The 17,563-nt window shown below is 37.8% G+C and overlaps 1 protein-coding gene across 1 annotated transcript in view; it reads right to left on the reverse strand.

Moving 5' to 3' along the window:
• ARHGAP10 (Rho GTPase activating protein 10) overlaps positions 1–17,563 on the reverse strand; it is a 138,622-nt gene that overhangs the window by 90,655 nt on the left and 30,404 nt on the right. Inside the window, exons 2-3 of the mRNA XM_059843966.1 lie at positions 6,697–6,792; positions 6,548–6,609 (exon numbers count right to left, since the gene is read on the reverse strand). Of these exons, the coding sequence (XP_059699949.1) occupies positions 6,548–6,609; positions 6,697–6,792 (158 nt within the window). The remainder of the gene's footprint in view (positions 1–6,547; positions 6,610–6,696; positions 6,793–17,563) is intronic.

A 17,563-nucleotide genomic window follows, 5' to 3' on the forward strand; every position in this document is an offset into this window, starting at 1 on the left:
CTGCCCTCCTTGATTCTCTAGTCATGAAACCACTGGCCTCCAAAATCAGATTGGTATCATAAGGAAACAATACATAATTTCCTTTTTTTAAAACATATATAATTAAATAGACAGGGGGTTTTAGTAAAGATTGTTTACTGAAAGCTATTTAATGATCCTGTCTTCTGAGTCAGTTTATTCTTATGCAATACATTCCACTATAAAGAGAAAAATACTACAAAGCCATAATCATAACAAACAAAAAAAAACAAAATAAAGAGAAACAGACTTTCACACACTGCAACAAATCAGCTTTCCCCATCTGCAGTGAAGGAAAGCTGGGGATAACTCCTCTAAGAAAGACCTTGCCTTCACAAACAGCAACACACCAGAACATGCTCTGGTTTTCATACCATAGACATTGTATATGGTCATATCATGATCCTGACCAAGCAAAAAGGCTGCTCAGAAAAGAAAAATGCATAAGGCCCCTTTTCTTGGTGCATGGCAAAGCTCATCACTGAGCAAAAAGATGCCTCTGAAAGTCAAGGAATCCAGCAGCAAACAATGGCATCAGTATTCAGTCAAGAATGAATTGCTCAGTTGTCAGCGCTTTCCTCCAGAAGAAACAGTGGTGTTATTAACAACCAGCAAAATCCAAACTGGTGACAGCTTTACAATGCAAATTCCAAACATCTCCCAATGATGAACTTACAGAATGAAAATTCTCTAGTGAATTATGTTGATGCATGTGAGACCACAGAGTTATCTGGAAGAGGAAGCCAGTGGTAACAGGACTTGTCAGCTGTGTTCACTCAGAGGTGGGAGGAACACACCCAGATCTGGTTTTGCACTTTTTTTTTTCTATTGCATAGACAAGTCATCTTTGGTTTCTAGATTGATGTGGACAAGTTCATATGTAACTCACTAAACTATTTCAGAAGACTGTATATGACATTCAAAACCCAACAAATAAATGACACATTCAACGTCAGGAACGACCAAATCAGAGTAAGATGTGGCTGAAATACTCATAGTTCTACCTTTGTGTTCCATATTCTGATAATTACATGATTGTAATGGTCTCATGCCCAGCAGAGGAAAAGGGAAGGCTGGGCAATGAGATATGGCAGCAGTTGTTCTGCTTGTTTCTAAAACTGGAAAATGTCTTATTAAATTGGAAGAATTGCACAGAAAATAAAAGAATTTAGAATTAAGGTACTCAAATGCTGTTCCTGAGACATACTGCTTCATGTGCCTTTATCTCAGCATCTGAAATATTCAATGTACTATTGGCAGCCTAATTTTTCAGAAGTGGTCAACAATTATGTCCTTTCCACTGTCTTGGCAGATATATTTAGCAGTTTGCACTGTCAGCAGACTTAAAAGCATCTGAACATATGGAGCACTACATAATGCCTTGAACTCCTATTGAACAGATCTTGAATGCATCACACATCTAAGACTACTGGGTACTTTTTTAGTCTAGATCAGTGAGTAAACTGATTGCTCCTTCACACAGATTTCTTCAGATTACTGTCAAGAGAGATTAAGATTTACAAACCCGTACATACCGCACAAAGAGTGCCAAAGAAAAGATTAGAAAAATTAAAACCACCCTCTTCACAGCAGAGTCAGCTGCTGAATCAGATCCAGATACAAAAGGCATTGGACAAAAGGTAACAGTTAGCTATTCAGGAACACTGTGTGTTAAGTGAGCACTTCACCTGTGAAATAAATACTCATGCACCTCCATATCTTATCACAGGAGGGAGTTTAAGTAAGAATAAATAAGTAAATGTACATATGTGTACAGATTACTTAAAGTATATCTTTAAACTTTTGTGTACCTTTGGATGTTAACAATGTCTTTTAACTTGTGAAAGCACAACTGAGAAACCCTCTCCCCCCTTTTTTTTAAGAAGAAATAAAAAAAAATACTAAAATAGTGACTTCATGGGGATATTTCTTTAAAAATCCTTAGACAAACCAATTCTTGGGCTCCAGATATATGCCAGGAATAACTCTGCTTTTCAAAGATGCTAATCTGGATTTGATTCCGCCAAGCTGGCAAAACTGACATAGAAGGCAAAAGAATTTTTTTCAGAGGCCAAAATTGCAAAGATACCCGTGGCAAAAGAACAAGCCCTTTTTTTGCTAAAAAAATTAAAAGGAGGAAAAAGACTTTAAAATACAGCTGCATAGTACCTTTCCTCTTAGGATATCTGAAGGGATGCAAGTGTGTGAAAAACGTAGCAGGAAATAGAAGAGAATGTATCAAAATAAAACAGCTTGTTTATAGTGCCTCGGGAAATCACAGGGAATATAGTAAGGTGAATATAATTATATCAGAAATACTATACAAAGAGAAATGTAATGGAGTGAAAGGAAAATAGATGAGTGTGTAGGGGCAAAATTAGAAAGAAGGTAAAAAACATTTTATTGGGCAACAGCAAAAAAAAACAACCTAAGGAAAACAGGTTCTTCATATGTATCTGAAAAGAGAGAGGAAGGAAGCTATAAAACCATCACTGAACTGAAATGAGTGTTAAATCAGTGATGGTGTATAAGACAACAGATTCTAATTATCTCCAGAAAGGAAAAAACCCTCAGGTAAATTATAGCAAACTATCTAACAAAGGGGGGAAAATAGGTCTTAAGGGGAATAAGCACTCCTTAAGAGCCATTAGATGTATTTCTACATCACACAACAGAAGTATTAACTGCATTCAAGTCAGAAGGGGCTTTGCTTCAGAATAGTTTAGGAAGTCAGACAAGCAAACTAAAGGGAGAGGCAAGCAAGGCCCCAGAGGATGGTAGAAGAGCAAATACAGCGGCAACTTAAAAGCAAGAAGAGGAGGAGAAAGCAGTAATTCTAACATAAAAGATAGGAAGTCTAAACACAGTGTAATTAAATTGAACAAGGAAAAATACAGATGCAAAACACCACTTAGAAAGGGGAACCATAAAAATACTACTATGAAGGAAAAGTGATCACTTTTATTCCATGACTACTGCAGAAAAATTCTCAAAAATTTCCCAGCTTAACTTGTAGTAAAGGAGACTCAGTGTGAACATGAGGTGAAACAAATGAAGACTAAATAGCAGAATAAAGAGAAATCCATTTTCCTGGGACTTTTTTAGGAACATATTAGACCAGCTCTTGACAAGAATCATATGAACTCCAGAAGCAGATAAACTCCAAGGAGAACAGAGGAACTCCAAGGAGGGAAAGTACTCAAAGCCAGCATACCAAGCTGACCACAGCAGGACTGCCAAGCACTGCAAAGATAACTGAGGGAACAATACAAGAGCTATCAAATTTGGTTATGACTTAGCAAGACTGGCATCAACAGGGAGAACTAATTGGGGCAAGCCGGTTGTTTAGGAGTAGCCTGGGATGGAGAAAGGGAGGTATGAAGGAAAGCACCAACAACCACAGGCTAACCAGGTAATGCTTCTCTGCTCTCCACCACAGCTCAAATGGGGGCAGACAGTGAAGCCTGTTGTTCTCAGTCCCTCACAGAAATCAAAGCTCCTTTCTGCTGCCAGGAAAACTGGGGCTGGGAGGGAGGGTTTGGTGCTCTCCCTGGCAACCAGGGGAACAGCTGGGTACTGAGACGGAGCATCTGAGCATCACCATGCTGGGCCTTGCTCATCCCCACCTCTTCCTACATCCTTGCCAAGTTCCCCATCATCCCTGAACTTCACAGCACTTCTGCAGTGCCAATGGAGCAGAATCTACAACTGCATTCACCCTCAACATCTAAAAATAATTTCCAGAATATTCTCAGGGACAAAGTGATCTATTTCTGCCCTGGGGAGCATCACCAAGCTACACTGCTTCGGAAAGATGTAATTTCTTTTTTTTTTAATTGACAACTCTGTAATAATTTTAGTGAAATGTTTGGATTATTGCCAACTTCTCTTTTCATATGCAACTAAATCCTTTGACACCTGGGATATAATTTCAGCAACCTTTGAAGGAGATGGGAGAAATGGTAAAACCATGAAGTGCAAGATTCCATCTGAATGAAACTATATCCACCAAATAAATATTCACCGGATAAATTTACCTTTCTGGTCATCATTCATTGTAAACATTGACAGCAAGTTTTATGGACTCTGGATTCACTACAAATTCAGAAAACCATGAAAAGTGTAGATGATGAGCATTTACTTTGAGTCTAGAATGTATTTTAAGCGCAAATTTGTTTCATTTACAATGTGGTTGTGAAAAAAATAACCCTTTTCTCAAGTATCTAAAAAACCAAAATGCACAGCAGTGTCTGAAATGCCTTTCATCCTGTAATTATTCATTGATTTCTTTAATATTACTTTATGGGCCTGAAATTTGCCTATTTAACTATGCATTGCCACTGAAGACAGCAGTCCAAAATCCTCTGGTCATCTTCAAAATAGGAAGGGGGCAAATATTCAATAATGAGCATTCTTAACAAAGACTGAGTGCTTTTGAAAAAACATCCTGCTATATACTTTGCATCTTAATGGAAAGTCTTTGGATCCCTGACCTCATTCCAAATATCTGTGAATGCAACATGTCCTAATATTCTCCACGGGAGTATCTCTACAGCTAATGCCACTGTTAAAACATCCACTGAGAAGTCAAAAAAAAACAAAAACACTCAGAGGAGCAGATGCTGGAAATTAACTTCTCCAGTCACCACATAATTATTTTCTCAGAGACTTATGGCTATTGTTATATAAGCTCACTCCAGAAATGATACATAACATTTGCTAGACTACAGATGAAATAAAAAGGCCACGCATCTGGTAACTCAGAGAATATATTCTGTTTCCATTTGGTATTAAATATTTTCCCCATTACAATTTATATTCCCTGTTTTTCATCAGTCACAGTTCTAACAAAAACTGCATTTCATCCTTTTCCTATCAAGAAACTGACACAAGTTAGCTTTCAGGATGATAGCACCTTCTGTGTAAGCATGGGCACCATACCAAAAGAGTAAGTTAATACAGTTTCATGGCATTCAGTTTGAACAATGGAAGTGTTTTACGATCCAGACAGACAGCACTGGATTCTGCACAGCCTGCTGTGGTGGTGATCTATCCCTGCTGAAGAGCTATTGATACAGTCACTGAAATGTGACATGTAATTGTTAAGTCATCCCTCAAAAGCCTGACATCAAAATAATGTGGCAGTTCATTAAGTATTTTTCATTATAAAACTTCATAAAGATTTTCATTAATTAGATTTGTGCAATTCATTAAAATAAAATACAGTTATGGATGGCAGGAAAAAGCAGAGTAAAGACTATACTGTAGAATTATGAAAAGCAGAAGAAGTATTGAAATATACTTGAGCCAACCTCTAAAATTTGGCAAAACAGCTCAAAACACTGAAAAATTGTCTCTCCTATGCAAAGACAGTTTTTTGGAAAGTGTGAAGAATCATACTGACCCTAATTCAGACCTGAATGTGGTTCCAGATCAGAACAGCATACCAGAACAAAACACTTACAAGGAACCACGACTATTACTGGGATCAGGACTGGAAAGAGAAACATGGACAAGAAGAATTTTCCACAAGTTCTTTTTTCACTTATATTCCTGCACTGCAGGCAAAGCTTCTGGCAGAAGGAAACAGGGAAGACAGCAGATTAGTCTCAGCTTCCTCTCAGTGATGCCAAGGGATCACTGACTTCCAGGAAGGCAAAGATATAATCACGTGTCAAATACCAAGAAATGCAATTGCTATCATGTCAGATCTAAGCACATGTCCCAGATGGAGAGTCTGCCCTGACTCAGAAGAAAACTGGGTACACAGCAGCTGCTCTATGAATCACTGCTCTGAAACAAAAGCTGGGCATGCAGCTGCTGAGAAGAACTAGTAAGAAACCATCCAGAAGGAAACCCCCCTCATCTTCTGAAAAGTCAGGAAACCCAGGTAGCAAGGTGCTTTGCAGAGCTCTCAGCCCCTGCTCTGTGTGCAGCCAACATGAGCCATATTTCACTGATTACACCCCAAGCAATCACAGGCAACAGAACGAAGAACAGAGAACTTTTACACAACAGAGCAACTGTCTGCAGCTCCAACCTCTCACTGAAGCTCAAACAGAAGGTAAAGGTTTCTAAGTCTGCTACTTCATAAACACAACAGATTGCATCCCAGATCCCCATAAGCATTGAAGCCAGAGCTACAGAGATCCTGGATCCAAAGTTGGCCAATTGCCAAAACTCGAGTGTTTCTCTGCTGCAGCGTTAACTCTTTCATTTTGCTTTTTACTGGAAATGGCAAAAAAACTTATGGTGGTTTTCCCATTCACCCCAGCCATAATTAACCTGGGCATGACTCTTTTAAACCAGCTCATATTTATCCATCCCTACCATACAGATTTCTTCTTTAATGAGAACAAGTTGTTGTCTGTGCTCTAGATACAGAACCAGAGGCTGCACAATGAGAGCTCTCACTGTTAAGCCAGTGATATCAACACCTTGGTGGTTAACAAAGTAATAAAAGCCATTTCACCTAATGTTGATCTCTTTGCTACGTCCACAGCTTTTTAAATCATTTAATGCAACTCACCAAAATTTCTCTTTGTTCTTCAAGATTTTTTAAAAAGTTTGAAAACTCATGAAGTGATGCATCTGTAATAAAATAATACAAAGAAAGTTTAATCATGTTGCAGGATGGCATTGACAAAATATAGCCACTCATAGTCACTTCTTACCTACCTATGTATCTTTCATCATCAGTCTCTGCATCACCAATGAATTCAAATTTAAAGTCTCTCAGAGAATGGGCAAATTTTCTCTGGGCTGCTGAAAGGTCTGCAAGAAAAAGAGCACAGGTTGAAAGGTAAGCAGGCATTTTACAAAGGCCAGAAAATCTTCCTATGCCTAGAATAACCAACTTTTAAAAGAAACTCTTAACACAGGTCTGCCTAAGGACATTTCAGGACATCCAGTGTTGCCTAACCCTCTTTTGATAAGGAATTTGTCACACAGATTTCTTTATGCAAAGCTATATAGTAGAAAGCACATGTGATTATGTGTATAGTATTACATCTATCCTTACAGTTCACTTCAATTTAAGGCACATGAAAAAAATTTAGGCCATGAAAACAAATCTCTAATTACAGAAGTTAAGGGCACAACACTGTAAGTTGCACCGGTTGTCTTGCTCTGCTAACCTAAATTCACTCATATATTCATCAGCACAAATATGCATCTTGGAATTTTCTAGATACTATGGACTATTTTTCTAGATACCTCTGCTAGTGAAACCTTTACACATAAATATACATAAACCAAACACAATAGAATTGTTGCACTTGAAGTAGAAATTCCATGGAGCTAAACTCTGTCAAAAGCTAAGTTAAATGCACAGCATTAAAATTAATTTTATACAACAACTGTTTTGTAATAGCTGTAAAACATTTCCAGCAACCCAAATTTAACCCGCTAACATTTGACAATTTGAGGTCAGAGGCTGCACTCCTCAGGAAGTAATCAGACTCCATATTCAGTCACAATATCATCGTGATAAACGCTCCCTGAAATTCACAAAGCTGTAAATAAGCAGTGTGCACACACTTTTATGTTGTGCTGACATGTGCAGGTTGGGAATGTCACAAGTTCTGGAAAGATTCAATTGTTCAGTAGGAAAAAAAAAAGAATGCATGTCCTGGTACACTTCTACCCAATAGTGAAGGTTTTACTCCCATTTTTGTTGTCAGCCAAAGGACAACTTAAAGTACTTAGTTAATCTATAATCTTTGTCTTATCACATGCAGTTCTGAAGGGTTAAGAACTCTTAACAGGCCAGCTAAGCATTTTGTTCTTTAATATTAACAGGCACTAAAAGATTACCAGGTTGATCTTTTTTGTTCTAGTTTTAGGAGGGAGCTAATTTGTTTTGGGGAGGTTTTTTTCTTTTCTTTCATTTTTTTTTACCAACAACAACAAAAAAAATCACCAGTCCTGCATCCGACACATCATGTATTTTTCACACGTCATAGTACAACCCCTCATACTGGAAGTTCAGTTCAACCACTTAAAACTTTAAGTCAAATAGTCTACAAACAGCAAAACAGTCTAAAATGAAAAAAAAAAAAAAAAAAGCTTTTTGTTCCTTTTTCTTTCTTTTCACCGATTTCTCATTAGCCCTCTCCTTGCCCATTGTGTAACAGAGCAGTTCCCTCCTAAACCTGTGCATGTACCCTCCACCACATGATGCAGCGGGATGCTGCACAGGGTTGAAATAACAAGGATAAGAAGGCTGAAGGAAGCAGTAACCTAACTCCCATGTGAAAGGAAGCATGGGTGTTTTAATTCAAATGTCTCATGGGCTGAACAGCTGTTCATAAAGCAAACAGTGAAAGAAACAAGTTCTGTTGGCTGTGAAAGGCTTAAATATAGAAAACAACAATGGTCTTAACCATCTAGTGTTACACTTATTTGTGAGCCAGGTCACAGCACAAGGCTGAAAAGAAATTATTTATGGGAGAATGGTTCCAACAACACTCACTCTCCCAAACTTATTAAATTTTCTTGAATCCAATAATCCCCTCCTAAAGCCCTGTCATATGAGAGTCAGCCCCATGCTAGAGGAAGGAATTGTTTATTATGTTTTCTCCTACTTGTAGAGGTGAAGCATTCAAATCAGGTTGAGCAAGGCACATGCTAAGAGACATGCAGCACCACACACATACAACACCCCCATTTTTTCTTCATGGACTGAACAGGTACAATATTAGTGAGTTTATGAGCCTTTCTAGAGTGCCATCAAACTGCCACCTCTCTTGTGTCAGTGACAGCAAATAAAACTTATGGCCACACACAGACTCTTTCAGTGCAAAGTCCAACATCTACAATCAGCTTGAGAATGGGCTGAATTAAAACACTCAGCTTCTCACAGCATCAGAAACCCACAGTCATGTATTTCTCATTACTGAACCTGCTCAGGGATTGGAAATTACTGACCCAAGGACCGACCACCTTGTTGGAAGCAATAACCTTTTCACACATCAAAGCTATATTTGCAGAATTCCTCATCAAAACCGTGAAGACACATTTAATTTTTGCAACATACTTCCACAAATAATTTCTGAAATGTTTAAGAACCATTAGAGAAAATTTTGGAAACCATCAGTGAGTGGGAGGGACTTGGGGATTTGGGTCACAGAATAACAACCTGATCGGGTTAAGAGAAGCTGCAGATACCTGACTATTGAATCAACACCTGTAAGAAAACAAGAAGAGATTTTCTGGATTTTAAGAACTTGGCACTTTCAACAAAAGAATTCACTGGAGCAAAATCAAAACCAAGTATCAAGTAGCAATGGAGGAAAACATCTCAGAAGGTCAGAGCAAGAATACTGATTTCTTTTTTGTTAAGGCACAGGAAAAATTTCAAGGATGGTGGCTGAAAACAAACAACAACAAAAAAAGAGATAACATAGCTTTGTGGTGGATTTTCTTGCCACCTGACAAACCACAGCCAGAGTGAGATATCTGAGACCACCTGCAGTCAAACCTTCCACTGTGGGACAAACAACATCAAACTGCTCTGATAAATTCCAAATGTCCTACAGTACATACACAGATGTTCACCCAACTATAAGCATTTATAAAAACAAACTAGATGCTGATATCATTGTAAGTACTGCAGTGTCTGACTATTGTGCTACAATTTAAATGCTGAGCATTGTTGCTTGAATTAGAAATTTCATAAATGTAACTTCACCTTCTTCCACGATGTGTCAGAAGACCTTTACTAGAGCAAAATTATTTGTCTGGCACTGGCAGATACATCCCAGCATTGTTCCACACCAGCATGAGAGCCTGCAGGACCAGAGTGTGTTATTTAGCAGACTGTAAACCCGAATGGACTCCAGCTACAAACACTAAAATAAGACAGCACTTGAGTACAATTAGGTTTCAAATAGCAGGAGCAGTTAACTGGTTATGTGAATAATGCTGCGGCCTACTGAAGAGTAACTATTTTTTTCCCTTTAATCTCCACATTTTACAAAGTAACACCAAACTGAAAGATAAAGGAAGCAGCAATAGGGTTGTTGCTTGTTACAAACTGCAGTTATCATCGAAAGGGAGGAACAGGGCATTCAAGATCAAAGAGTGCTTTAAATATCAACCAAACACTAACATTGCTGAATACAATGGAATCCCAGCAAACCCATAAGGCAGAGTCATTTCAAAGATTCACCTTCTAAAACACTAAAAGAAACTAAGCATCTGCTAAATGTTTTGACCAAAAGGCTGAAGACAGATCCAAGGAGAGAAGGGAGGGGACCCAAGGACACCAGGGCTTTTAATTTTTTCTTTGGCATTATTCATATCAGTACAGCTTTCAATTTTTTCTTTGGCATTATTCATATTAGTACACTGTACTTTCATGTTTGGATGCAACTATTTAAAAATACAGAAGAGACAGCAGCAGCTGCCTGTTTCCTCACTTTGCTCTGAAACACCTTGGTAACAAGTGCTCCTGTGAGTTTCTCCAGCACCAGATGCGCTGCCAGTAGAAGACACAAAAACCTCGATATTTTTTCCATTTGGATTTGAAAGAAAATACTTTTGTTCCTTATCTGAGTCGAGCTGAGCCAACATTACACCATTAGTTGCTGGGTGGTGGCCAAGCTTCACTTAACAGCATCAGAATCCAATGATTCCCTTTAAGATCAGTACTAATCTCAGTGCTAGCCAAACAAACCAGAAGTCTTGCACAAAGCCTGACAACATTGCTTTCTAAAGCTATTCTGGATCTCTTTTGGAAGGCAGAAGAACCACACCCGTTTGTATGAGTGTTTATATTTTTCTACAACAATATATACATTTATGCACCGAGCTTTTAAGAAGGACTGGAATTACATCACCATTCCTCAGTCCTAACTTCAAGTTTCACTGACTTAACAGATAAACTCTGGGAATGACAGATTTATTTAACATGGATTAAAACTGCCCTGGCTTTACTGAACAATATCCTCCCTAAAAAGCTAGAAGGTGAACAAACATTTAGATTTAACTTCCAAGATCATCTTCAAGCAATTTTAAGGACTAATATTAGATTTCTCAAGGTATTTTCTTTGCAGTGGGCCAAGATCAGGCAAGCATTGTGAAATAGGCTAGAACAAGCTAAGGCTAGAGTTGGCCTCTCCCCTCTTCTTCCCAGGCATCAATCTCCTACAAGAGCCAACAAAGCAGCTTCAGAGGAACAGAACACTCGAAGTAGTTTGTCCAAGAGCTGCAGTATGGACTTGTATGACATTTTATATAAAAAAATGCACCATCTGAACACTTTAAAAGCAACTCTGCGTTCCTTTTCTGTGTCCCCTTTCGCAAGGTGAGAAATTAATCTAATATAATCCATAACACTGAGAACATGAGCAGGATTTAGTCATTACCTTAGCAAGGTGGATACACAGGATTAATTTAGTAACTTAGCAGATGCGGGCCATGTAGCAGAATTCCTAAGAGCAGTAACACATTCCAACTCCCTAAAACCAAATAAACTTTTTACTCCTCATTTTTATCTGACAAATATATTGAAAGAGCCATCAAAACAAGAAAATTTACAATGAAACTAAAACACAAAGTTACTCATTCCCATCCAAAACCTGAATGGAAATAAAGTTCAAAGTCTAAGAGGTTTCTGGAGTCCCATTTTAATCATGTCATATTACCCATGGCAGCTCATGGGTTTCTGAAAGCTTAGCAATTTTGGCTATGAGGATTAAAAAGCAACGTATTACTGACTTGTCAATCCCACACCTTTAAAGCAAATAAGGAAAAGCTCAGCCTCTCACCATTTCAGTTTAATCCAAGCAGCATCCTGCTCATGCAGGCCCAAAGGCTCCTCTCCAGCTGTCAGCAATTTCACACCCACCTCATTCATATGCTCAGGTCTGAGGCAACTCCACATTAAGTGTACCAAAGTTAGAAATTGTTTTACTATTTTGGAAAATCCCTCAAAATTTTTCAGGCACCTAAGTAAGAGTTTAAATTTTCAAAATACAACAAAAAAGAGGGATGGCAGCAGCAATGTTTTAGGAAAAGTCTTTAAAAGTTTATGGAAAGGGTTTTTGCAAGTTGAAGGAAAAAAAAACTACATGCAACCAAACACTTTGCATCAAACAGAAAAAAGGAAATTGAAAGAGTAAAATGAAAAACAAACATCTCTAAGGTAATTTATACGTAAAAACTCGAGATCAATAAGAATTTGAGCAATCCTAATCACTGATGGAATTTTTCTTCTTGACACAGATAAGAATCAATGCCATTCTTCTACTACACTAAAGTCCAGATTTTGTCATGACTCTCCCAACTAAGGACAACACAGAAGCCAAAAACAAAACCATATTTTTAGTGTTCAATCTAATAAAAAGAGAACTACCAATATCAGCACAATGAATACCATTCTTCCAAACAGTGCCTCTTTTAGGAACCTACTGCTCCCAAATGTTTCTTCCACAGTGCTGGACATTCCCTATTACCAGTTTTTCTGCATGCTGGGGTCATTAATTGTAGTGTAATTTTGGGACAAGTAAAACCAGGCTATTTAGTCTGAACAAATCACATTGTGTAGCACAAAAGACACATTCTAACCTGCCCACTTCTTAAAAGAGAGAACTCAACTCTTGCAAGAATTTTATGATTTTCCTTCTTTCAAATGCAAAATCCCATGGTCTAAATGCTACTTTTCCCCATACCAATCAGAACAGGCAAGTTAAGAAATCTTTCAGATGTCAGCAGAGTGGGCTAATTTTTTTCATAAATATGCAAAATTGTTTAGATGCCACAACCTCCAACCATTGTTTTTTCCTACAGAAAGTACACAGTACACTAAGATAAAATATGTATCAATTTATCTTTTTTTTCCTACCTTTTTTTCTCTAGTGCTACAACTTTTATCAGTGAAAACAGATTTGACTCATTTCTCCTCTCTCTACCCTTGCAACTACAAGGGTACAAACTCCATAATCCTCCACATCAAGAAACATATAATTAACATGTTAATTACCACATATGAAATAAAGTAGCATCTTACTGTGGGAAAAGTGCCAAGTCCTGTTGGTATTGTCCCTCAGCTCCACCACACCTTCTTGGGCTCTGGTTATTTGCCTTTTTGGTTGGATCTTTGAAATCTTCCAGCAGCCCTACTCCACCCTGCCAAGGGCATTTTCCTCTTTGCATCAGAGGCATTAGGCAAAAAAGCACATTTAGTATCTCAGCAATGACTGGGGTTTTTCTAAAGCATCTCCAAGAAGCTCTTAGGAAAAAGTGTTCCCACCCCTCTGCCAGCTCAGATGGTGACTACATCTTTCAGTTCTGCTTTTCAGGAACAGCATAAGTTACATTATGAAAGCAAAAGAGAATCTCCATTCCTGGTCCTACAATCCTGCAGATAAACTCACTGCTTCAGTGGTGAAGAAATATTCCTGCAATCACCCTGGCATAAGACTTGTATCCCAAAGTCTCTGCTGAGGAGTCTTGCAACTCTGAGAAGTTCCTGTGAAGCACCAGAAAGATAATCTGTCTTCAAAGGAATCAGAATCATCTTACCAATCTCTACAAACTCTGTGCCTCTAACAATGAAATAGAATGAAAGAAATAATAAATTAGAAAGCAAAGAATAAGGAAAAACAAATTTGCAATGCATGAAACTATGAGGGCATTCCACCAAATTCACACAGTTCCCAAAGACAAAAACCAGCAGTTCAGGATTTGCTGCTAAGGTTTCCCTTTGCCATACTGCACCAATGGCAGCAAGAGGGACACCATTGTTCTACAGTGTGTTCCCAAAAGAAAACTTCATCAATTCAGAAGCAATGCTGGTACACACAATATCAAGTACTTATACAATCAAAAGGTTCCCTGGTAAAACTTTCTACAATATCTGCAAGTCTTCAAGTAGCCCAGACCTGTGAAGTGCCTTCCAAAAGTGACTGCCACAGACAATGTGTGATGAAAAAATTCCTTTTCAGAGATCAAGATTTTACTATTATTAACGTGAAGATGCATGAATTCAGAATGTGAGACTACACCACTAGTAACAAATTCTGAAATGGAAATTTAAAACTGATAGAATTTACAAAACAATTCTGATCACCAAATAGATCACAGATTTCCAGATGTTTTATTCTTCAATTAAAATTCTTGTCAACCACCACAGATTTGAGGGCCTTCATGCATTACTGCTGTTCAGCAGCAAGTAAATCAGAAGACCATACTACTTAAGGATGAAAAACTGTGCTAGTTAACTGAAAGCATTCTCAACTGGGAAACTTCATGAAAGAAATAAAGCAGTTAGAGGAAAAAAATATGTTTATTCTACAGATACTTATCCAACATCAGCATTCTGAATGTTTAAATTCTGGATCATTGCTTTCATTCCCAGACTGAGTTCCCAGACAACTACAATGTTTACATTAAAAAAGAATATATTGTGCTGAAATACTGTTTTGATTGCAAAAGAAAAATAGCAATTGACTGTTGGTCAGAAGCTAAATTTTGCCATTATAGTCTGTAAATTATAAAAGAGGTTTTTGGTCCAGGGAAAACCCCACATAATCCAATCTCCACTGTGAAAATGGGCAATGAAGCATTAACCCCATACAACTCATCTTAGGTGAAATAATCACTGAATTCAAAGCACTTTTCTAAACCCCAAGAAACTGACAGGACACGTCTACTTTCTTCAGTCAGCAAAATTTGCTCCTGGCAGTCAGGTCAAGTTGTGACACCAAACCAGCAGAGGTCCTGATCCACCACCAAGGCAGAGAGATTCCCCCTTCCAAGAAACAGGACTGACTTCATTACTTGAAGTCTCTTCTTGTAGAAAGCACACATGACCAAAACTTCATGTGGTTGGGAAAGCTGGAGGGGAAGCCCAGCTCAGCCTGGGACAGGAAGGTCACAACAAACACATCAGCTTGCATGTTTTTCATGTGCCACATCTGCTGCCACTAGGCAGCCATGACTTCACATCCAAGAAATATTTCCAGCAAGACCTTTTTTTGCAGAAATGTCAACATTAAACATTAAATACCTTTGCAGGAAAAAATATCATTCACGTGATTTTTCCCTCTAAAATGGCAGATATCTCAAAACTTTGTCACTTGTATGGAATTACTACCTAAATATTTGCATATGTAGAGAAAAACCAAGAAGGAGATCAAACTTGCATGATATTGTGATTTCTCCACAAGAAAACACGTCCAAACACGCATTCAGCACATCTGCACACCTATAATTAGGGTGTTATATGAAATGGCTACCAAATACTTCATCATCAGTAAGCCCATACAAGGCTCAGAAAAATAAAGTTATATTTTCACCAATTCCTCTCTCATGAGTCATAACCATTAGGCAAAACTCTTCCTGAACACAAAGACTTGAGACAGCACAGCTTTATTTTCCTAAGTGCAACAGGATTCAAGTGGGAGAGGAGAGAGGAAAACACAATGAGAAATCAGATAAATGAGCTGAGATCTTTATTTCAACACATAATGACCAAGTGCTCAATCCTTGGGCTATTTATTTCTTTATTTATTAAAAGATGAATCTTCAGCATCAAGAAGGACAGAATGACCACAAAGGACCCTCAAAGATCAAAGAGTTCAAGAATAACCTTGCTGCAGCTTGATACAGAAGTGAAATTAATCCAAGTTTTGACAGAGAAAACAGCTGGTAGCAACTGTGGTGCAGAGGACAGCCTGTATTACTGTCATATATAGTTTCCAGAAAAAGCAGCAGACAGAATAGCAATGGGTAACTTAAATAGTTTTTTTTTAAATTTGGGTAAATTAAAAAAAAAAAAAAAAAAAAAAAGAAGTCTTATTCCACACCTTCCCAAAACTGTCAAATAGGGACTTAAAGTGTGAAGTGACACAACAGTCGTGTGTCAAAAAAAAACCTTTTCTGACAGCTCCAATATGAGCTGTTTCTGACTAAAACATATTAAAAATGAAGCTTCTAATTAGGTAAGACCAAAGCCTTACATGAACACAACAGAATACTTCAACATCTTTATTGCGAATACAGGTTTCCTTTAAATAAACAAAAGTTGCAGGAAGCACCAAAATACACAAAACTTTACTTTAAAGGATGAGTTTTATACTCTCCTTTCCCTGCTCTCACTGTTGCTCTTTTAAAAAAGTTATTGCTAGAGAAAGCCCAGATATTCCAGCCTCATTTCACATGCCAGCTTCTCCAATTATTGCAATTTATTTGTCTGGGCAAATAATAAAATTATTGCTTCTGCCATCAATAACTGCTAAGAGAGCTTAACAGGAAATACTGATTTAAATAGTCAGTAAGGTAGTGTGGTACATGCCACAGGAGAAACTTCACTCATCGTTGGTCTGGATGGTTGTGCAAGAGTTGGACTCTGTGTGCAAAGAAATCTTGTAATCCTTCTGGCACTTCCAGATTAGAAATTTTACAAGAGGCCAATGAATCAAATGTAGGCTGATAATGTGCATTTCAAAAGTGACACACAGTAAAACTCACTGACTCTGACTGGGAAATAAAGCTTCTGGCACACAAGCATGTGAAAGCCTCACTACTTTGGGTTTTCAGTACATTTCTCAAAAATGAGTTTCCAACCCTAGATATCAGCGGCACTTGGTTCCTGAATCAAAGATCACTAAATGATCAAAAAAAATCAAAATAACTGAGCAAAAGCAATTAAGGATAGGCAAGAGCAACCACCACATCCTCATGAGAAGCACAAGGCATGAAAAAGAAACATCTTGCAATCCTACACAGTAGGAAACAAAAAATGTTTTCGTCTTCTAATGCAATTCCATATTTCATTTTGTTTTCAAACAAAAGGAACACTTACAGTGTATTACACAGTGAGAATCTTTTTTATATTATTTGTATGCTTCATGCTTTGACACAAGAATTAGCTTAAATATACTATTATGGTTTTGGGGAAAAGTCGAGCTGGTTTTGTTTCTAAATAAGCATAACATGCAAAATTTCTAAGTGAAAGTCCAAGCCTAAGTAACTTTTTGATTTTTCCCTCACTTAATTGTTCCTGCTGCTTTACTAGGTATTGTGCATTTTGCCATAAGACAGTCTCATGAGAGCAGATAAAGCAGTTTCTTGTCCAAGACAAGCAATACTATGAAAGAATTCACAACCTCCCTTAGAAACTCGAGTGTGTATCTCTTGCAGTGGAAGTGACTATTCTCTCCACTCTGATGATATGAGGAAGACTTCCTATAACAGAGTAGGAATACAGAAATTCAGGACTTAGTTCAGTCATGTTTGAGTTTCATTGGTGAAGCTGAGGGAAAATGAGCGAGCCAGCATTTCCAAATAGAAAGATGTTTTCTAAAGTGCTTCCATTGACATTTCTGGAGTTGAGGCATTATTAAGCTTGAGATAATTTGTTTATAAAACAGAAAGAACTTATTTTTCCTTTGTCTCTCTTCCCTGAATCCTGTAAACAACAGTTCATATTCAAATACTGTTTCTGCTTGTCATCAGTTTAAGGATCCACAACCCTGCCCTTGGAGCCCAGACACACTTGAACACACTTGAAGCTTTAACTGCACATCACAAGTGAGAA

Source organism: Haemorhous mexicanus, chromosome 4 (genome assembly GCF_027477595.1).
Source record: "Haemorhous mexicanus isolate bHaeMex1 chromosome 4, bHaeMex1.pri, whole genome shotgun sequence".
NCBI lineage: Eukaryota > Metazoa > Chordata > Aves > Passeriformes > Fringillidae > Haemorhous > Haemorhous mexicanus.